Genomic DNA, 21,424 nt, shown 5'->3' on the forward strand with positions numbered 1-21,424 from the left:
GCAGTGACGGGCGGGCCCTTCTGCGCCAACTCCCTATCTTGAAGCTCAGCGTCCCCATCTGTCGCCTGAATGTGGGTGCCACAGAGTCTGTCTCTGAGGTCTGCTCCAAGGTCCTGGAAGAAGGGCCCGGGAGGTAGACCAGGGCCCCTCGCCCCTATCTGGGACACGGCACCATGCTCTGGGCCTGGCTATGCCCCCTGCCCTGCTGCAGCCGGGCCCTGTCCTTCCTGCCCCGTGGGCCTTAGAAGCTCTCGCTCCTCCCTGACCTCTGCCCTCCACCCCCAGGGACTCCATCCACACTGACCTGGCACCTTCCCGGGCTTCGCTCCAACTCCTGCTCCGAGCTGAGGTACCACCGCACCTGGTAGGGAAGGGGCCACCACAGAGTGGGCTCCACCACCCCCCCACCCCCACGGCCTTCGCCGGGGCCACCCAGGTCTCGCCTCCATACCTGCAGACACTCCTAAGCCGCCGACGCCACCAAGCCCCGCAACACCTACAGAGCCAGGAGTGGGAGAGGAGAGAGGTCACACCAGGAACAGTCACAGGCAGGAGGGCCCGGGGCTGAGGTCTGGGTCTGCCACCACCTCTGAGACTCGGGCACAGCTGGCTGCCTCCCCGCCCCCCCAGGAGATGGAGCTGAGGCTCCCGTCTGCTTGCCCTTCAGAAAAGGTTCTTTGCCAGGTGGAGAGCCTGCGGAGGCCAGAGGGCTTATGGCACGTCCCAAAGGGTGACACTCACCGGCCTTGGCAGCGGCTTTATAGGCTGCAGCAGCGCCAGCCGGGCCGCCGGGCACCAGAGCTCCTGGGAAGGCCCCTCCAGGAAAGGCCCCAAGCCCTGCAGAGAGGAGGACGGAGTGAGGTCCTGCCCGCAGCCCTTCCCCGGCCCGCGCTGCCCACGAGGTACATTTGAGGCTCTTCTGCTCCACGCAAAGCTGCGACTGCTGCTCCCGGGGCGGGGTGCAGTGTCAGCGGGCACTTTGGGGCAGGCCTGACAAACCGCAGGCATCTTTCGGGGTCTACCTTCCACACCTCCCTCCTCCAGAAAGCCTTCCTGAAGCCCCGCCGAGGTGGGCGGCTCCTTTGGGCTCCTGGGGCTGCTCCCCTCCAGCTCTGGTTACTAGGTTATAACAGCACCCAGGCCCCAGCTGTGATTCCCTTGTGCCCTGGACAGCGGTCACAGCACCACCCCTTACACCAGTGCCCAGGACAGGCCCGGTCTGCATCCTCGTACCCCCAGCTGCCCTTCTTACTGGGCAGATGCTCTGGCCCCCAGAGGGGCACCTTGCCTGGTGTCCACACTAACCTGCCCCAAGGCCGGCACCTACGAGCCCTCCTGCACCCGGGGAGAAGAAGACAGAGCCAGGTGAGGGGCTGGTGTGGGGCATCGCTCCCGGGCCCAGGGTGGAAAGGGTCTCGTGGAGTAGGGGCGGGACCCTGGCAATGCTGTGGTCGGCGTGTGGCCGCTCAGGGCCCTAAGCTGGACTCAAACCTTTGGTGCTCAGGGGCCGATCTGATGAAGTAGCAGCCGCTGTTTAGCAACCAACAGCTATGTGCCGTGTGGACTGACTGTGTTGACTCCGTACAACACGCCCTGACCAGACCTCACTTCCCTTAGAAGGCCCGCCACCTAACGAGGGACCCAGAGGGGCTTTCTGTGAGGGCTGGGGCTGAGCACGAGCTGCCGGCAAGATCTCACCCAGACCAGGCCCTGCTCTGCTCCCACGTTAGCTGCCCCACCCCAGGCCTCTCACTGGCTTCCTCGCAGGGGTCCCCTGCCTCAGGCCACGCCCTCTCCCCTGTATCTGGGGCCCCTTTTGTCCATCCGTCTAGCCTGCCCTGCAGTCCGGGAGCCTCCCTGCCTGCAGACAGATGCTAAAATGTTTATGAACAGCCGAATGGGTCCCTCTGGCTCTCTCCTTCCCACATCTGGGCTCAATCTCTCCTTTTCCCCCTCCAGGAGACATTCCACGGCTTTGGCCAGGACCGATGGGCAATCAGGTTGGAGTTCACAACCGCGCTGGGTTTGTTTCCAATTATGCGAGAATCTCTCCCACAAGCACCAGTCCTGGCCACCAGGGTTCCAAGCTCAGGGGCGGCCCCTCTGGGGACCGACCTCAAACATGCAGGGCTGCTGAGCCCTGGAGAGTCCACCTAGCTTCCACTGGGTGTGGTCCCCCGACCCCATTTCCTACTTCTGTGAGCTGGCCTGTCTGAAACCCAGCTAGCCCCTCTGTAAGATGGGCCTCTGACTCCGGCCAGTCTCCCTTCCGGGCAGGTGTGGTGTGGTCTAGCTGGGCGTGGGGTGTGTCTGGGTCCACTTCCCAGGGCTGTGGGCCCTGCCCCTCCCCAGCTCTGGCAGGGGTTTCTCTCCAGCCAGGCCTGTGTCCTGAGCTCCAACAGGGCAGCGGACACGCTCGGGCCTTTCCTTACCGCAGAGGGGCTGGGAGGAGAGGATAGGGACCGAACAGGAAGTGAGAAGAGGCTGGGTGCGTGGGGTGGGACATGCAGCCCCTGTGCGGCCATCTGCCCTCGTCCCGTGCTCCCCCAGAGTTGTCTGGTCCCAGGGCCACCCTGTAGCATGACCAGCTACATGCCCTCCTTCCTGTGGACTCACGTGGCCCAAATGCCCCAAGGAGTCCAGCCCCTAGAATGGAGGAGAGAGGGCGAAGGAGAGAGGGGCTGGACTCCCTGGTTGCCCGGGGACCTGGCTTACCCAACCGTCTCTCTCCCCTGGAGTCGGAGAGCCCTGGATTCAAATCCCGCTGTCCCAAGCTACTCCTTGCATGAAAGAGCAAGTCACTTCACCTCTCTGAGACTCAAGTTTCCCCACTTACAAAACGGCCAGCATGTTCCCCACCTTCCTGGGACCAGAGGGCTCGTGGGCAGGGGGTGCAGAGCGTCTGCAGCCTGCCAGGGTGACCGGTGGGTGGCCCCTCTGCTCCCCCCTGTTCTCTCACGTGGTTGACTGGCCTCCAGCCGGTGCTGGGGGTGTAGGTGGGGCTGGCTCCCAGCTGCCTGGTCCCCCACTGAGAGCCCAGGCGGGGCCACCGGCCGAGGCCCAGGTGGAGCAGCTGCCAGGCCACCCACCCTCCACTCGCCAATGGATTAGTTGTTCCCAAGCATGACCTGCATTGTCTGTGCCCAGTTCCATCCCATCTGGGCAGGCCCAGGCGTCCCTGCTGCCCGGATGTGGGGAGCTGCCCTTTGTGTGTGTGTCGGGGGGGCACTGTGGCCCTGTCCAGGCCTTTGTAGCTCAGAGTCCTAAGGCTGAAAGATGACCTCAGGGAGGTCATGGAGTCCAGCCCCTTTTCATGAGCAGATGCTCTGACTTTCCTCTCGGTCTACGCCTTCACCCTGAGCCAGAAGTTCTTTTGGAAGTCTAAACTAAATCTTTCATCAATAAAAGCTTCACTTTATCAACTGCAACTGAATGCAGTTTTCACAGTCTTCTCTTCGGTGTTTCATCACAACCCGCCGTGTGTCCCCTGCTGCCAATGGGATCAATGAATCCCTGTTCTAGCTCTGCAGTCACGACCGCTACCATTTGGGTCTTCACAGCTAAGCACGATCCTAATTCCACACCTTTGTTTATCTAGCCTTTCCCTGTTCTCTCTCTGCCGTCAAAGACCCTGCTAAGATCACCCACCCCTCCGAGAAGATAGGAAACAGGTTCAGGCGGGATAAGCAGTGAATCCCGAGGGCTCCAGCCTTGCAGACCCCAACAGACCCCAGCAAACCCCTTGCCCAGACCTCCTGCCCTCCTGCATCTCTCTCGGCTGGCCCCAGCCCTGTAGTTTCATAACGCAGATGGGCTTGCAGGGAAGGGGAAGCTGGGTCTTGTAGATTCACTTGCACTTGAATCATCGAATATCTGGATTTCGTAAGAGCTGTTGGACATGCAAACTGTCCTGCAGTCCCAGGCTTCAGAGCCAGGGAGACACAGATCAGGGTGGGGGGTGCCAGGGCTGCATGTGAAGCGTCTCATGCTCTTAGGGCCATAAATCCGGACAGAGACGCCCCTTCCCCCACCTGATCCTTATCCACCAGGGCCTCCTGGAGGAGGAAGCCATCCTCCCTCTTTCCTGGGGGTGTGTTCTCTGGAGCTGATGGTGGACCCTAGTGGCAGAACCAAGCCCCATGGGCAAGGCCGGGATAGATCTGGCCACATCCTCATACTGGAAAACTCCTTGGTCTGGACACAGCCGGAAGGGGCCTGGGAAGGAAGCTCATCTGGGGCCAGGGTCAGGGTGAAGCCTAGGGTTAGGTTCAGGGCTTGGTCTGGGGTCAAGATTCAGCCTGGGGTCAGGATAAGGGCTCAGATTGTCATTAAGGACGGGGACATCTAGGATCTTGGCCTGGAGTAAGAGAGGGCTTGGTTTGTGGTCAGAGACCATTCAGGCAGAGTATGGGACCCACCATCTGTGTCTGAGCCCACAGGCTTGGTGGCCACTGGAACATCAATTCCTACCTTTGACTCCAGCACCAGGGCTGTTTCTGGGACTCTGTGCACAGGGGACAGTCAGGGCAGCTGGGCACATAGGCACCGGCAGGGTAGGTCCCAGACACCCCTCGCACATGGAGGACAGCAAGCTGCCTCCAGCCTCCTGACCCTGGATGCCCCAGAGCCTGGCCCTAGCCAGGTCATAGGTGGGGTTGACTAGGGGGCAGAGGGGCTGTTGCTGCCCACCGCTTCCCTCCCTCCTCCGTCCATAGGCTGGGTTCACAGCTCTGCGGACCCTTCCCTCCCCTACCCCGTCGGCACTCACTCAGTGCTCTGAGGCCACGGGTCTTACCTGGCTTGGGTGGTTTGCCTCCAGGGCCCAGTGCTGCAGAGGGAAGAGATGGTGGTAAAAGGGGAGTCCCAGCCCACCTGACCTACCACGATCCCCCAGGGTACTGCGGGGTCTCACTGTGAGGTGAGGAATGATCCTCCCCTCTGCACAGGGAGCTGCTGGGAGCCCAGTGTCCACATGCCTGTGTGGGAAGCCCAGCTCTGGCCCTGATTTGGGGTTACCCTCTCTCACACTGTTTCCCAGCCTCTGAAGGGGATGACGCTTCCCGCGCAGTTGGCTTTGCAGGGATATTACTGAGGATCAAAAGAAATGTGAAAGAGGGACTTCCCTGGTGGCGCAGTGGTTAAGAATCTGCCTGCCAGTGCAGGGGACATGGGTGCGAGCCCTGGTCCGGGAAGATCCCATGTGCCGCAGAGCAACTAAGCCTGTGCGCCACAACTACTGAGCCTGCGCTCTACAGCCCGCGAGCCACAACTACTGAGCCCGTGCACCTAGAGCCCGTGCTCCACAACAAGAGAAGCCACCGCGATGAGAAGCCCACGCACCTCAATGAAGAGTAGCCCCCGCCCGCAGCAACTAGAGAAAGCCCGCACACAGCAACGAAGACCCAACGCAGCCAAAAATAAATTAATTAATTTGAAAAAAAAAAGAATTATGAAAGAAGGCAGGGCCCCCAGGGAAAGAGGCCAGGGGGAGAGGCTTAGGGGACTCGTGAGTTCTAGTTCTTAGACAAATCCCTCCCCAGTGGATGCTCGGTCTGTGAAATGAGGGGTCCCTTAATGTCTGGGCCTTCTGAGGTTCTCAGATCTGAGCACGTATGTGGACTAGAGTGAGACCCAGACCCCATCGCTGAGGAACCAAGTTTGGTGTCTGAGCTCACCTCCTCCCAGGCCTCCGAGACCAGCGCCTGTGTTGAGGGGAGAGAGAGAGAGAGAGAGAGAAAGAGAGAGAGAGGGCCATCAGGGTCCCTGCCAGGAAGCCATCCATTGACCCTGGTCAAATCCACCGCTGCCTAGCCATATGACCTCAGGCAAGCCTTGGCCTCTGTGAGCCTCTGTTTCCTCATCCATCTCATCGGGGAAACAGCTGTGTGCCTGTGTGTACCTGGGAGTGTGCTGGTAGCTGCCCTCACTTCCACGTTGGTTCTGAACACTCAGACACATTGTAAGTATTGAAAATATTAGGTTTGACGTTTCAATCTACTTTAAGACATTATGCTTTTTTCTAAATTAAAAGAAAAATTGTAAAGCAATTATAGTCCAATAAAGATGTTAAAAAAAGAAAATACGCCCCCCGCCACCCCCCACCATGCCATTGAGTTAATATTCTGCCCATTTTCTTTTTTTGGAGGGGGCCCAATCTCCATCTGCACCTAATCCTTGCTTTTATATTGTTTTTACTTGAGAATCACTTTACCATGTTACCCGACAGACAGCATATTCATAATTTTTAGTAGTTGCATCATATAAGTTTATTTAATCACACCCTCCAGTCAGGTGGGTTTCTTATTTGCATTTTTGCAAGGAACATTCCTATGAACCTTGGGGCAGATGGTTCTTTTTCTCTTCTTTTCAATTATTTCCTTTGAATGGGTTTCCAAGAGTGAGGTGAATGGTTCGAAGACTAAAACAGCAGGGATCGGTGAGGCGGTCACTTTCCGACAGTCTCACAAGCATTGCGTTTCATCTTTCAGAAACTTTGTGCTCTTAATAGTTGTAAAATAGCATCATGTAACTGCTTTTTAAAATAGGAGTGACTTATGGGTCCTCTGGGGTAGGTGTGCCAATGTTCTTCCCTTCTGCAGTGTCACAATGTGCATCTCTCACAAATGTAATCACCATCTGTCTTACCTGGGAGTGTGACAATTTCATGTACATTACCTGGGAAGAAGACGCCTCCAGGCACTGCACCAGGAACAGCCCCTGGGACCCCTGGAATGAAGTAGGTAGAGTCCCCCATTAGCCAGAATGAATAAAAGCATGCTAACGATAAAGATAATGATGTGTGTCTGCAAAGCAATTTAGGTTGACTAAGCAAATGTTTACAAAGCATTTTCTCATTCATGCTCCTCAAAATGGCCTGGGGAGGCTGGAAGGGCAGGGGTTATTATGTTCATGTTAACAGACGTGAAGTCAGGCTCAGAGAGGTTAAGGGATGTGCGGGGGTGGGGGGGTCACACAGGCGGAAAGAGATCGAGCCTGGATTCAAACCCAGGCTACTTACTCCTCTGAGCATAACGGTTTGCACTGCGTTACCTGGAGAGAGCCTGGCATGGGGCTGGGTCTGAGCACCTTTTGCTGGGCAGCCAAGCCTCTCCAGCCCTGAGCGGCACGGGAGGGGGCCAGAGCTGTGTGAGGGCAGGCCGGACTGTGACAGTGAGCGGTAAGGAATCGTGGCTGCTGCCGACAAAAGTGCAGCCATTCCCACGCTGAGAGGACGGCGTGAGGTCCGCCTCCTCAGCCACCGGGCAGCAGTGGTTGGGTGGCGCTCTGGCCGTCTGACACAGAGCTGTCTAAGGAGGCGCCGGGCCCCAGAGGGGGACACCATGAATGAGCAAAGTGAATAGTTTCCGAAGGAGAAGCTAATTCACTGGCCAGTCCAGGGGCTGTCTGCCCAGCCCAGATCACGAGTTCAGTCCCCACAGACCAGTGAAGCTCTCACCGGGGAACGCTGTGATGCAGGGCTCCAGACCCAGCCTGCACGTAGTCATGGCAACAGACAATCCTGGCGCACACCAGGCCCTGACTGCACCGCCACAGAACGGCCCCAGCCTTGACAAGCCGCCTTGCCGGTGCCCCAGCCCGGGCCCCAGCACCACCCTGCCGAATGGGGCGCGGACTGGGCTGGGGGACAGTGTTGGGCAGCTCCGCGGTGTGCCCAGCAGACGTCTGGCCTGCTGGCCCCAGGGCCCCGTCAGCCTAAGCCATGGCCCAGCAGGGTGGAGGATGCCAAGCTGTCATGGCCACCCCGTGCCAAAGCCCCGGCGCCACCCCCTACCTCCCCCCCGGGCCTGAGGCCCCCCAGGCACTGCAATCCAGGCCTGGAGTGTCTAAGCAGTCTGCTCAGAGCCTCAGGGGCTCAGGGCAGTGGCCCCAGGAGGCTGGGCCTGCTGGGAATGAGCGCCTGGGTCCTGTCGTCGGCTGCCAAGTGCACACATGGTCCACCCCAGGCCTTTGATGCCTTCTCTGGCTCTGGCCTCCGGCTCCGAGCTCTGTCTCTTATGTGCCTTTCCCTGTTGTGCTCCAGGCCTTTCTCTGCCTCGGCCTCTCTCCCTCCTCCCCTTTCTCTCTCTCTAACCCTCTGCTCCAGGGCAGACTGCAGGAACGACATGGTGGGTGGAGGGAGCAAGGGGCTCAGGATAGACCCATCTGGCCTCTAATCTTGGCTGTGCCACTTCTTACCATCTGTGTGACCTCAGGCAAGTCACTTAACCTCTCTGAACCTCAGTTTCCTTTGTAGCAACGTGGGGCTGATAACTGCTGCCTTGCCAGGTTGTTGCGAGTTATCAAAGAGTTCAAGAAACCTGTCCTACCCTGGGCCTGGCACTCGGTAACGCTTAAAAAAAAAGGTGACACTTTGTTTCTACTTCACTGCACAGTACATGGCCTAAGGCCAGGTATACAGTAGGTGTTCAATAAAGGATGGGTGGGGGCTTCCCTGGTGGCGCAGTGGCTGGGAGTCCGCCTGCCGATGCAGGGGATGCGGGTTCGTGCCCTGGTCCGGGAGGATCCCGCATGTCGCGAAGCGGCTGGGCCTGTGAGCCGTGGCCGCTGGGCCTGCGCGTCCGGGGCCTGTGCTCCGCAATGGGAGAGGCCGCGGAAGTGAGAGGCCCGCGTACCACAAAAAAAAACAATAAATAAAAAAAATAAATAAATAAAGGATGGGTGAGTTAGGTGGAGGGGAGGCAAGGAGGTTGCCTGTGGGTCTGGTCTGACCTGTTCCATCCCCAACCAGCCTAAGGGTCTCCCCACCTCGGGGTCCCCCCACCTCGGGCTGGCCTGGCTGAAGCCCCACTTCCTCTCCTGGGGTTCTGTTCCCTGACCAGTGGCCAGGCCCCTCCTGGGCCTGCCAGCTCCTTCTGCTTCTTCTGTCCCAAGCTCTTTCTTCTCCCTACTCTCCACCCCTATGATTCAGATCCCAACAGTGTTTGCCAAACTCCGTGCCTGAACCATGACGGCCTGGGGAGCCAGGGGTTTTGATCCCCGTTTTGCACTGAGGAAATAGGGAAGGCTTAGCGGGTGTAAAGGATCTACGCCCGGCCTCTCTTCAAGTGCAGGAGAGGTGAGAATAGAATGAGACAGTAGTTGATCAAAGGCCTTCTAAAGGCAGCAGCTTCCTCTCCTGCCCCATCATGGGAAGGGGCATCCTCCTTCCCACCTCCCCTCCTTGGCCTGAGAAGTTCCTTCTGCCAGGAATGCCCTCTCCTCTATCCAAGTCCTACCCTTCCACCAAGACTGGGCTCAGCTTCTCCCCCCTGCCCTCTCTGAGCCTGTGGTTCTCACTGCTCATCTGGCCCAAAGCAGTTGGCCTGGAGCATACTTGTCTTGTTTTATGTGGGTTTGGCTTGTTTCACCGGCTAGCCCAGGGTGGAACTTGTCTCTTGCATCTTAGAATCATGATCCTATACTCTCAGGGATCGTAACTGTCTTCTGGCCTGGGCTGAAATTCCTTCTGCAAACATCCCATTGTGTTCCTGCTTGCACGCCTCCAGTGACAGGCAAATTCCCACCTCCCGATGCTGTCTGCTCTACTTGCAGAGAGATCTTCCTCCTACTGAGATAGAATCTGTCCCTCTGTCTCTCTAGGTCTGCCTCCCAGAGCCCCAAAGACTGAGGCCCACCTCTCATCCACAGAAGCTCCTCGAACATTTATCTTTTTTCAAGGTCTAACTCAAATGTCACTTCTTCTGAGAAGCCTTTCTGGATTTCCTGGGACTCCTCTAGGCCACCCCCTCTCCCAGTCTTGTCAGCTTCCTCCATTACTGCATCTCTGCTTACACACGGGCTGCCTCCCCACTGGACAAAACATGGCATGAGTAGCAAGAGGGAAAACTAAACCTCATAAACGTGTACGAATTACAAGGGTTGATCAGTCCAAGACAGCAAATTCTGAATAAGAGAATATACAGCTTTTAAAATTTGCATTCCCACAGTCCTCTTACTTGATGCTTTATTTGTTTATTTTTTTGCAATGTTCATTGCTGGAGCCTCCCACTGGCCCTAGGCAGTAAGTAGGGCAGGGATGTTTCTCCCCATTTTTCAGCCAGGGAAACCAAGAGTCAGAGAAATGAAGTGCTTGGCCCAGGAACCGCATCTGACCCCAATCACACGCAGGGCATTCTGCGTTCCAGATCCTTTGATCTAGGTTCAAAGATCTGGGAGATGGCTGTTTGGGAGCAAGCAGCAGGCCAGCAGGCCTTGGCAGGGGGCTTTGCCAGTTCCAAGTCCAGGGGGCCGGCCTGGGGCGAAGATAAGACCACACGAAGCTGTTTGTCGTTTGCACGGAGAAAGGCCGCCAAGCGTTTTTCAAAAACAATCCTCCAGTGACTGACTCTGTCCCCTCCCTCCCCCGGACACGTCTGCCCTCCTGCCTTGGCCCCAGCAAACTTGGAGCAGGATCAACCCCTAACCCCAAGGTCCAGGGTCCCGGAGGCGCCTCAGTCACCTGGGCAGCTTCTTACAAGACCTACAGGTCTGGGTCCCTCCCCAGACCAAATAAAGCAAGAATTCTTGGGTGAGACCCCACATCAGAATTGTTTCAAGTTCCCGGGAAACTCCAATTATGCAGCCAGGGCTGAAAATCCCTGTTGCAAACTGTCTTCAGTTCCGAAATAAGAAAACAAACAAACACCCAAAACCGAAATGACAAAATTTCTGGGGGTTTGGGGCAGCTGGTCCCGATTATAACTGATGTAATTTCTCTCTCTCTCGTGGCAGCTGATCAAAGGTACTTTTGACCCATCTTAAATGGGTCTAAACAACTTTTACCATCACAGAGGTTCCCGGGATGCCCCTTCCTTGTCTCCCCTGGCAACACGGTTCTTCGGAACTGGGGAACGCATGAGGGGTGAGGGGAAGCTGGGTTCCCTCAGGACAGCCAGGCAGGTGTGTGTGCATATGTGTTTGGGTGGGGGGCCCCTCCCACGTCCCATCTCTCTAGACTTCCTTTGGGAGGCTCTGGGCACCAACCCCAGAAGACATCATCAGTTCACACACCCCTTCTTTGGACCCAGCTACTCTACCACCTGGGACAGAGCTGAGAGTTATGTTTGCAAAGGAAGAACAGGACCAACGGAGCATTTAGCCCGGTCATTGAGGATGCATTCTTCTTAGGGCAGGCCCACCCCAGAGTACTTGGCCCCCCGCCTGCCCCTCCCCAAATGCTGCTCAGAACCTGGACCTTGGCCACCTCATCTTTGGCCCAGGGCAGAGAGCTGGCTGGTACTAATGCCCCTGGGGCTGCCTTAGCCTGTCTGAGCCTCAGTCTCCCCATTAGAAAAGCGTCGATAAAAATCCTCTACTCCCAGGGCTCCTGTGGGGACTAACCATCATGCTCTAGGCGGGAGCTCTCTCTGGGAAGGCAGATGTTCAGGGACCAAACTCCAGGGAGGAGGATCAGACAGGACCAGCGCTGCTACTCTTGGGCACGGGGGCGGCTGCTCCTCTGGGATTGTCTCGCTGCCCCCCACGGGCCCCATCTGAGGGTGCACACCATCCCTTGGCCTCGCCCAGACCCAGGAGTTGACCTCTGCAGGAAGCCCCTGCTCCCAGCGGTCCTGCCCAGCTGGTCAGTCTCATGGAGGGAGCCCTTGCTGCTGCCCAGCCCCCTGCTCCAGCCCTCCGGCCTGGCCCTGCTGCAACCGGTGCACCTCCCCACGCTGGCCGCCACTGAAGGGCTGGTTCTCATGGCGAGGAAGACTCTCCCGGAAACCAGACCTCACCCAGGCTACCCCACTAAAGGCTCGTGAGGCTGCCTGCACCTCTCTTTTCCTGTGGCCAGGAGCACCGTCAGGGACCCCTGGTAGGCCACTCCCAGGGTCCCCCAAGGTGCTAGCAGCTCCGGGGGGGGCACCCTCGGGACCCAAGGCCAGGTGGTCCAGGAGTGCCCCGAGGTCCACTCAAGCCCCTGCCGCTCACCACTCTCCCTCTGCCAGGAGACGGATACCTTCCCCAGCTTCCTTGTGCTCGCTTGTGTCCCATACCACACATATACACACACACTCACACGCACAGTGACAAACCACACCCAGTGACACACCTGCACACCAGCTCTCCCATGTATACATGCCTGTCGGGTGGCAGACTTTTACACATGCTAACAGGCACTTTCACGTACCTACAACACCCCTCCTCCCAAACACACACACACACACACACACACACACACACACACACACACACACACACACCCCTGTCCAAGGATGAACCTGTGAACATTCATCCCCTCGCAGAAACCTCCTCCTCTATTTGGTGACACGTCTGGGCATATACACAACATGCACACCTGTGCAAGAGCATGTAACACACTCACACATACACACTCACACGCCTGCATGCATGCTCCCAGCCCTCCTCACCAGGGACAGACCACAGCGGCAGCTTTCCAACTCGCAACCCTATAATCAACTTAACCCTGACTTTGCTCCGAGCGCATCCTGACTTCCCAGGGGACAAGGAACCTGTGGTCAGAGAGCTCACTGCCGCTGAGCTGGCCTCCAGCCCAGGTCCCCTGCCCCCAGGGCACACGCGCACACCCGGCAGGTCCACAGGTGTGCAAACTGCTGGTGCCCACAGACCCGACGGGACCTCGTCAGCCCTTCCCCAGCATGCTCGCGACCCCCATACCGGGAGACTCCCCAGGACAGAGCAGGGCCCATCAGCCCTCTTGGGGCAGCAGAAGCCGGTGCTGGTTTGGGGCCACCCTGAGTCATGGGGCGATCGTGTGACAGGTTTCTGCTCAGCACGGCTGGCTCCCGGGAGGGGCAGTTCCAAGGATCCAGTGGCTGAGGGGCTCCTGCCTGGGACCCCCTGGAGGATGCTGGGGGTGAAGAGCTTCCTCTCGTCCGTCCGTCGGTCCAGCCACCTGAGCGGGAGGCCCGAGGGCTGCGGGCACGTCAGGGAACAGGGTGAGGCCTACCTCCAGGCTGCGAGGGGTGGAGGATACACAGCAGAAGCAGGAGGGCTCCGGGCCACAGGGCTGCAGCTGTCGGACCCGCCATCTCGGGGAGAAATGCCCCAGCCCGCTCTCTGCGCCTCGTTTTATCCCCAAAGCGTAATTGCTGCCTTGTCGGTCTGCGAGGGAAAGAGGGAGGGAGAGAGGGCGGGCGGGAGGGCGGGAGAAGGGGGAGGCCTCGGGGAGGGGGCCGCGGGGAGGGGGCAATTACGAAAGGCCGGCTCACAGCCTCCCAGGCTGGGTCTGACTGGACTGGACTGTGGGCTTTTTTCCTTAAAACACACGTGCGTGCACACACACACACACACACACTCACACACACTCACACACACACACACACACACAGAGTTTCCCCCATCTCTCTCCTGCTTTCCCTCTGTGGCTGTTCTTTCACTGCTGGCCCCGTTCCCCGCCAGAAAGTGCGAGGGGGGCCCCTGCCAGGACAGCCCTCGGGAGAGGAAACGGGAGGGAGGGCCCTGCAGGCCGGCCAAAGATCCGGCCCCAGCCAAGGCCTGAGTGGCCAGGCCCCCGCCCCTGCGGCTGGGCCCCGGGCCCAGTGTGGGGAGACAGGCCAGCTGTCCCGTGCCTCTGCCCTTACCCCAGCCTCCAGACTCCCTCAGCACTCCCAGACCTGGCAAGAGACAGCCCTGCCCAAAGCTGGGGACAGGGGTGTTGGTGGATCTGGGGTCCAGGGCCCAGGCCAGTATCCGTAGAGGTCGAGGGCCTGTGGGCAGAATGGCCGGGAAGGTGAGATCATGTTGGCACTGCCCCGTGGGGCACCTGGGGAAAGGAAGGGGGACCCTGAGGCACTGCAGGGCTCCATTCTTTGTGGGCTAAGGTCACAGCCTCCTGCCTGAAGCTGGGGAGGGTGTGATGGGTCAGTCTGGGATCCACGGCTGCAGAGGCCAAGGGGCTGCGGGCAGAATAGCCTGGGGGTTAAGACTCTATTGGTGTCATTCCCCAGGGCATCTGGGGCCATGTGGGAGACCCTGACACATCACAGGGGCTCCATCTGTCAGGGATCGAAGTGCAGCCCCATGCAGGCCTGTGGAGGCCACCGTGTGTGCTGAAGGTCAGGCTGGACCCCAGGTGCCCTGCAGAGAACCAGGGGGCTGGAGAGCCCATCCAGACTGATAGGTGGCCCAGCCCCCCTCTATCACTTGGCCCCCACCTGTCCCAATGTTGAGCATCCCTAGCACGCAGACCAGACGCAGGAGCCCCCAGACTGCCGGTTCTCTTCCTGCCCCAGAACTCCCCGGGCTGACATTCCTCTGGTGGCCAGGAGGGGGCGGCCCTGAGCTAAAACAACAGGGACCAGCATTTCCAGAAGGACTCGGGCTGTTCCCGCCTGACTGTGCGGTATGGGGACCCTAGGGATTTGGGGGATGGGGTGGGGTGGGAAACGAGGGGGTCACGCCACCTCACCCAAGTGGGGAAGAAATTTGGGAGCCAGAGGATAGGAGAGGGAAACTGGTACCTGCCCTCATCACAGCCTGTGAGGGGGAAAAGTCGAGGCCATGAGTTCTGAGAGCTTTTCCCTGCACCCAGATGGAGAATGAGAGGAGGACACAGCCGCAAGTCAGAGGAAAGGGGTTAAAGGACCCCTCTTCCAGCCAGGAGCGCTGAAGCAGTCTGCAGGGCCTGCAGGGGCAGCAGGGGCAGCCAGGAGTGCAGATGCCAAAGGCCGGGCACTGGACTCGGTAGGACCTAGGACTAAATTCTTGTTCTAGCACTTTCTAGCAGGTTAACCTCTCCAGAGAACTTCAGCTTCCTCATCTGTCAAATGGGGATAACTATTCCCGCCTAGGAGGTTATTGCAAAGATGGATAAGATGTGGTCATGTACTTCTGTACTGTGTCTGCAGATCCAAACGCTCTGTACACTAGTCCTGGTCCTGTAGTGCTACCATAACTACATCAGTTCTGCAAGAACCGCTCCTGTGTAGGTACTAGGCTTGGCTCTATGCTGGGTCACCTTGGGACCCTGGACCATCCCTTCCTCTCCCTGGTCTCAGGCGGCAGCTGCTCCAAGAGTTTGGAAGGGCACGCACGCTAGCAGAGCTGTCTTGAAGCTGTGCGTGCACAGCAAGTGTGCAGCTCTTACTTCCTATGTGTGTTATTTGGTGGTGATCTGGGGGTGGTTCACGGAGATTATGAGCCCCAGCCAGCCCTTGTTGGTGCGGGTAGCGGTGCTCAGGGTTGGGGTCTGAGGCTCAGGGCCTGACTTCTGCCTGCTGGGGGAAGGGAGGGGAGGCGGAGGGGTGGGGTGCATCTGCGTGCCTGCCCCCTCCCGGGGAGGGGGGAGGAAGGGGGTTCTGGGGAGAAGCTGGGCCCCATTTCTCTCGGAGCAGTGACGTGGGCAGGAACCGGCTTTCAGACTTTCAAACCGCAGTCTGCTCAGTCTTTATTAATTCCAGGACTGGGAGAGAGGCTGGTGCCAGTGGGAGAGGGCTTGCTGTGGGGATCAGGAGAGGTGTGGAGGGGCGCTTGCAGGGGTAGACTTGAGGCTGCTGGGCCCGGTCGCTCCCCACAGGGCCAGGGCCCCGTGTCCTGTCCCCCAGCTGCATGCCCCCTTCTCCTTAGCATCCTGTCTTACAGGAGCTCCATGAGCTCATATCCGACAAGGCTTCTGTACACCTCAAGAGGGGGCCTCAATTCAGAATCAAACCCAGCAGACTGATTATTCAGTGCAATTTAGCCCAATGCAGTCAATGCATAATGTAAGGACTGGGGGTTAGAATTTAGACCAACATTCATTCATTCAAGAAACGCAACAGTCCTCAACTGCTCAGTGCTCACCTTCCCGCATAGCTGTACAGATTAAATAAGGTCATAAATGTCGAACTGCCTGGTGCACCAAGTGCTGGAGGACCTTGGCTTTACTGTTGTCACTGACAAGCATTACCCACCCACTTGCTCCTGGGCGTCCAGGTGAGTCACTGACAGGCTCTCCCTGTCCACCAGCATCTCCAGGTGTAGCCGTTTAGAAAAAAAAGGAGCCCCAGCCTCCACTCGGCTCTCAGCATGTCATTGCTTTGCTCAGAAACCCTCAGTTGCCTCTCAGATAAAGTCCAGTCTCCTGAGTACGGCCTTCAAGGCCTTGCCTGACCCGACTCCACTGCTCTGCTGCCCTCCTTCCTTCTGGCTGGTGGAGCTGCTCCCCAGCAGCCTGGACTTGTCCTGGAGGGCTAGAGGCTAGACCTTTGTTGCTGAGGTTCCCTGGTCTCAGCTTCCTCCAGGTCTGTGCCCCTCAGCATCCCTGCCCCTGGAACCTCTCTGATGGTTCTTGAGTTGAACTTCGTGCTTTATCTTATCCCCCACTGACCGGCCTGGCCATCACTGAAGGCAGTTTGAGGACAGACCCATTTCCGTCTCCCTCGTCGTCCAAGAGTATGGGATGACAAACACAGATGTGCACGCCAGGAGATGTGGGCAGAGTTCTGGTGGTATGGACAGAGCTCCAGAATCCCGGGAGGTGTTGTTTCTGTTTTCTTCCTTGTCTTCACATGGTCCTTTTATCCGTTGAATGCAGGATGCGCTGTGTGCATGGGACCTTGGACCAGAGAGAGTAAGCGTGCGCTGCTGGGCTAGGCTGGGAGAGCTGGGTGTCATCCAGACCTGGGACCCCTACTGGGGTCCCTCCCAGTGAGGGGGCCACTGTTGTCAGTCATTTACACCTCTGTGTGGGTGAGTATCCCTCCAGGTGGTCCCACAGGAAATAAGGTCCAGGTTATACCAATAGGGGAAAAACATGAATTTCTCATATGGACCCAAGTGAGATTTGGGAAGGAAATGCATGCTGGTTGGGTAGCGTAGGTTCCAGTGTAAACGCTACAAGAGAGAATTAGCAGGAAGGCAGAGTGAAGGACCTCTGGCCCGTCCCCTCTCATCCATGAGACACAGCTGCGGACATGAAGTCCGAGCTTTCCCCTCTGATTTTAAACTTTCTAGTAGCCACATAAAATGAAAGAAAACATAAGTAAAACTAATGTGAATAATAAGCTATGTTTAACCCAATATATCTAAAAGATTATCACTTGAACAGATAACAGATATAAAAAATTATTCATGATGTATTTTGCATTCTTGTTTGTATTAAGTCTTAAAACTGGAGCGTAGCTTCCACTCAGAGCACATCTCGATTTGGATTAGTCACATTTCAAGTGCTCAGTAAGCACATGTGGCCAGTGGCTGCAGGGTGGACGGTGCAGGGCGAGACCACAAGGGGTCTGGTGGGGATGAGCCCGACTTGGGACAAGTGAGGAGGGAATATCGAGGGTGGTTCCTGCTACTAAAAGGTTACAGGTGGGATGGGGCATGAGGGTGAGGGACAGAGGGAAGAAGGGAAGTCCTTGCGGGCCCGCAGCGGGAGGCCTGAGGCGCACACACCACAGGGGAGAGGCCACCATGCTGATGACCGAGCCAGAGGGGGCGGCCTCCTCCTGAGGGGCACCAGGCAGCCTCGGCCCAGAGCCAACATTTCAGGCAGGAGAGGAGAAATGCCTTAGCATCTCGGCCTCCCCAAAGGCGACTGGGCCCTCCTCAGCAGACCTCACTGGAGGTAAATATGCTGCAGATCTGGGCGACTCACGGAATCCCATTTCATCACACGGGATCAGCCCAAGGGAAGTACAGGCTGTGCTCAGAGCGGGGTTTGGGAGTTGGGGAGGCGGGCTAGAATTTCTGCAACCCCCAGGCTGGGGCGCCGGGAGCAGGCTGGGGGTGCAAAGGGGCCAGTGGTCATCATTGTGACATGGATGAACTCTGATTAGTGTGTGAGCTTGGATGGATCACCTTGTAATTCATACCTGGTAATGGTGACGTTAATAGTAATTAACCCTCAGCAGCCCTCACTTTCTCTTACGGAGACAGGGGTCTTCAAAGCCTTTAAGATCGATGACTCATGTCCCTAAGAGTCTGGTATACAGCAAGTGCTCAAAAGTGGGACGGGGTCCGTGACACCATTTCAGGCAGCTGAAGCAGATGTTTGAGGCTGGGGGAGCCAGAGGCCCAGGGGGAAGGCCCCTCCCCACGAGCACCAGCTCCACCGCTGGCCCAGGGTGTCCCAGCTCCGGAGGCATGCATCTCTGATCCAGACACCTCTGCCCAGGCCTGGGTGTTTGTGTGTCTGAGTCATTTGTCAGTCTGGGTCCTTGACCCGTGCGAGCTGGGGGTGGGTGGGTGGGTGTGTGTCCCAGACGGGCCGTTCTGCCCCGTGCTGTTCCCACATTGCCTCACGGGCTGTCTGCTGCGGTCTGGGGAGAACATTGTGAGCCAGGTGCTTTCTGCACCCCTCCCCAGGGGACCCAGGACAGAGGAGTGCAGAACACGCCTCTCATTGCTTTCACACTTGACAGTTTACAAAGCACATCTCCATTTTCAATCGGAGATATTGTTAGCCAAGTTTATAAACACAGGGTTTAGGAGCCCTGTCTACGAACTCGGGCCGCCAGAAAGAGCACTCCTATCTCCTTTAGATCTATTTAATTTTAACTCAGAGCCCCTGTCACGTGGGCGGGGGCAGTAAATTCCATCCCAGTTACTGGGTCTCTCGGCCTCCACCATCCGTCCCCAACCAAAATCCAGGAGTCTCCTCTAAGCCCTGGCCTCAATCACTCCCTTGCGGGAGCCTCTGTGCCTTCGTGCACCCTGACGCTGTGCTGAAGCTGGGGAGCCTGGGGCCTGGGCCGCCTCTGAGGATGCTTGCAAGGGGTGATCCACTCATGGGACTCACAGGGGACTGTCCCAATCCCAGAGCAGGACACCTTTCCTCTGGGTCTCCTGCTCCTCTGGGATTCTGACTCAGAGAGAAGATGAATTCAGTCTGCTTTGGCGGCAGCCTGGTGAGCTGCAGGAAGGGAGGGATACAGGACTGACACACACAGGTATCCACGACCGAACAAACTATCCTGCTCCCCAGATAGGGAAACTGAGGCTTGAGGAAGCACACCCCTGGCCCAAGGTCACCCCAAGGCATTGTGGCCTGGGGCTGAGGCCTTAGGGGTATTTCACTCCACCAGCCACACCATTCGCTGATGGGGTGATGGCCACAGCTTTGGGGTACACTCAGCAACTGGAGAGCAGGGCCTTCTCTTCCCTGGGCTGGGCACAGAGTAGGGCCTGGGGCCGAGCTGCCTGCCCCAGGGGGTCCCACGGGGCTCTGGGAGCTGGTGCGCAGAGCTGTCCGGGCACCCCCCACCCTCCTCCGTGCTGCCTCTGCCTGTCTCACAGTAGTGCTCGCTCCTGCACGCGCCCTTATCGCCCTTATTGCCTCACCTCCCCCAGCCCGCCATGCCCAGAAGTCCTTCCAAGAGCCTGACCCAGGAACACTGCCAGGCAGGGAGTTCTCTTCCTCCTGGGCTCTGCCAGTAGCCACCCCCTGCCCTAGGCAGACCCCTCCACCCATGCCCGGAGCCCTCAGCTGGCCTGATCCCTGTGGCTCCGGGCGGGTCCCACGGGGCGGCCAGGGCAGCTGCCAGGATGCAGGGTAGGAGGCAGGCGAGACCAGGCCAGGGGCTCCTGCTGGGCCTGGGTTATCTACTCCCTGGTTCATTCTGTCCTCCACATTCCTGAGCTGCCTGCTCTGGCGGAGCATCAAGCCTCGGGAGTGGGGGACACACAGGACACCGGCACCAGCAATCCTGGGAAAGAGGAGCGATCTGGAGGCTGGAAGTCCAGGAAAGACTTCCTGGAGGAGATGACGCCAGAGCTGCATCCTGTACCCTTCTCTCAAAGGGAGATGCGCTCTGGTGGCACCTGCAAAAGCAGGAAGGCTGAAAGCCCTGACCAAGGCCTGTTCCCTCCAGCGCACCCACAGGCCGCCTGCCTGCCTGCCCGCAGTGGGGGCACGGGGAGGGGAGCTTCCGAAAGCACAGATTTCAGCTGGCCCTGCCCTGCTTCTAGCCACCAGTAACCGACTCCGCGAGGACACTGGCCCTTCCTGCTCAGCCTTTCATGCTCTACCAGCACTTTTCAAATTGCAGGCTGTGACCCATTGGTGGGGTATAAAATTGATTTAGTGGGTCAGGAACAGCATTTAAAAACGAGAGAACAGAAGAGATGCAAGTGTAATACATGTGACCAAATCGACCTTGTGTACTAAATCTTTTGTCTGAGTTTCACGTGTTTGCATGGGAGTACTAGATGAAGATGAACTTTTTTCTTGCACGTCACAGTCAGAAAGTCTGAGAGACACTGTTACCATGAGTGTTTACAAATTGTCCTCACGCTCTGCGCTCGGGACCGTTCTGCTCATGGGAAGGAGGCACCCACGATGTGGCTGAGTGATGTCCGGGTGGACAGGTGAACAGTGGGGAGGAAGACCCCCATTCCTACACACCTCCCTGACCCCCTTGTCTGGCCACAGGTTAGGCTCCTGCTAAGCTCATAAGAACTGAGGTCTTGGGACTTCCCTCGTGGCACGGTGGTTAAGAATCCGCCTGCCAGTGCAGGGGACACGGGTTCGATCCTTGGTCTGGGAAGATCCCACATGCCGCGGAGCAACTAAGCCCGTGCGCCACAGCTACTGAGCCTGAGCTCTAGAGCCCCGTGCTCCCCAACAAGAGAAGCCACCGCAATGAAGAAGCCTGCACACCGCAACGAAGAGTGGCCCCCGCTCGCCACAACTAGAGAAAGCCCGTGTGCAGCAACGAAGACCCAGTGCAGCCAAAAATTAATTAATTGATTAATTAAATTTTTATAAAAGACCTGAGGTCTTAGCCTCCAAGCTTGGGTCACCATTGTTCTCAGGGGGGCGCTATGCTGGCTTCTGGCTCCAAAGCCCTCCAGACTCCCCAGAGGCCCCCAAGAGGATATCTTGGAGAGCTCAGCGATCTTAGGGTGTGTTCTTCAGAACCTTGAGGACAGAGGTGGGGCTGCTGGGGGTTGGGGGTGGCAGGGCTCCAGGCCCCACCCAGCTGGTTCCAACCAAGACAGACCTAGTTGTGTTTGGTTTATATACTAAGGTTCTGAGTAGCATTTCATTTGAAGAAAGCCTTCTGGGGCTTGAAAAATCATGAAAGCCACCACTCTGGTGGGAAGGCAGGGTCCCCAGGAGACTGGCGTTCCACTCTCTGACCTGCCCCAATCGCTGTGTGATCCTGGGTGACTTCTCCCCGCTCTGGGCGTGAGGGCGCAGGGGGTGCAGAGCAGTGGGCGTGTAGACTGGAGCAGGGCCTCTCAACCCTGGCCGCACATTAGAATCCTGGGAGTTTCTAAATTCCACTGCCCAGGCTGTACCCCAGACTGGAATCTCTGGGGGAGGGTGCAGGTGTTGGTATTTTTAAAACCTCTCAGGTGTTTCCAATGCACAGCAGACTTAGAGAAACATTGGGCTAAATGGCCCTTCTCTAAAAGTGACCCTCCCGCAGGGGCCTCCTGCTGTCAGGCCAGTGGTTCTCAGAGTTTAATGGGCATCATAATCATTGGTTCTCAAAGTGTGGTCCCTGGGACTTCCCTG

At 57.8% G+C, this 21,424-nt stretch overlaps 1 protein-coding gene across 6 annotated transcripts in view; it reads right to left on the reverse strand.

The window, feature by feature from the left end:
- Nucleotides 1–13,367, reverse strand: part of ELN (elastin) — a 32,715-nt gene extending 19,348 nt beyond the window's left edge. For 3 of the 6 annotated variants that reach the window (XM_060124999.1, XM_060124997.1, XM_060124998.1), the window contains exons 1-7: nt 12,932–13,366; nt 6,676–6,726; nt 5,676–5,702; nt 4,796–4,828; nt 742–837; nt 452–496; nt 305–361 (exon numbers count right to left, since the gene is read on the reverse strand). In XM_060124999.1, the coding sequence (XP_059980982.1) occupies nt 305–361; nt 452–496; nt 742–837; nt 4,796–4,828; nt 5,676–5,702; nt 6,676–6,726; nt 12,932–13,013 (391 nt within the window). In that variant the 5' untranslated portion in view covers nt 13,014–13,366. Of the gene's footprint in view, nt 1–304; nt 362–451; nt 497–741; nt 838–4,795; nt 4,829–5,675; nt 5,703–6,675; nt 6,727–12,931 lie in introns of all 6 variants that reach the window. The other 3 variants (XR_009535814.1, XM_060125000.1, XM_060124996.1) reach the window with 2 other exon arrangements.
- Nucleotides 13,368–21,424: the final 8,057 nt, after the last annotated feature.

This window comes from Lagenorhynchus albirostris, chromosome 15 (assembly GCF_949774975.1).
Source record: "Lagenorhynchus albirostris chromosome 15, mLagAlb1.1, whole genome shotgun sequence".
In the NCBI taxonomy this organism is placed as follows: Eukaryota; Metazoa; Chordata; class Mammalia; order Artiodactyla; family Delphinidae; genus Lagenorhynchus; species Lagenorhynchus albirostris.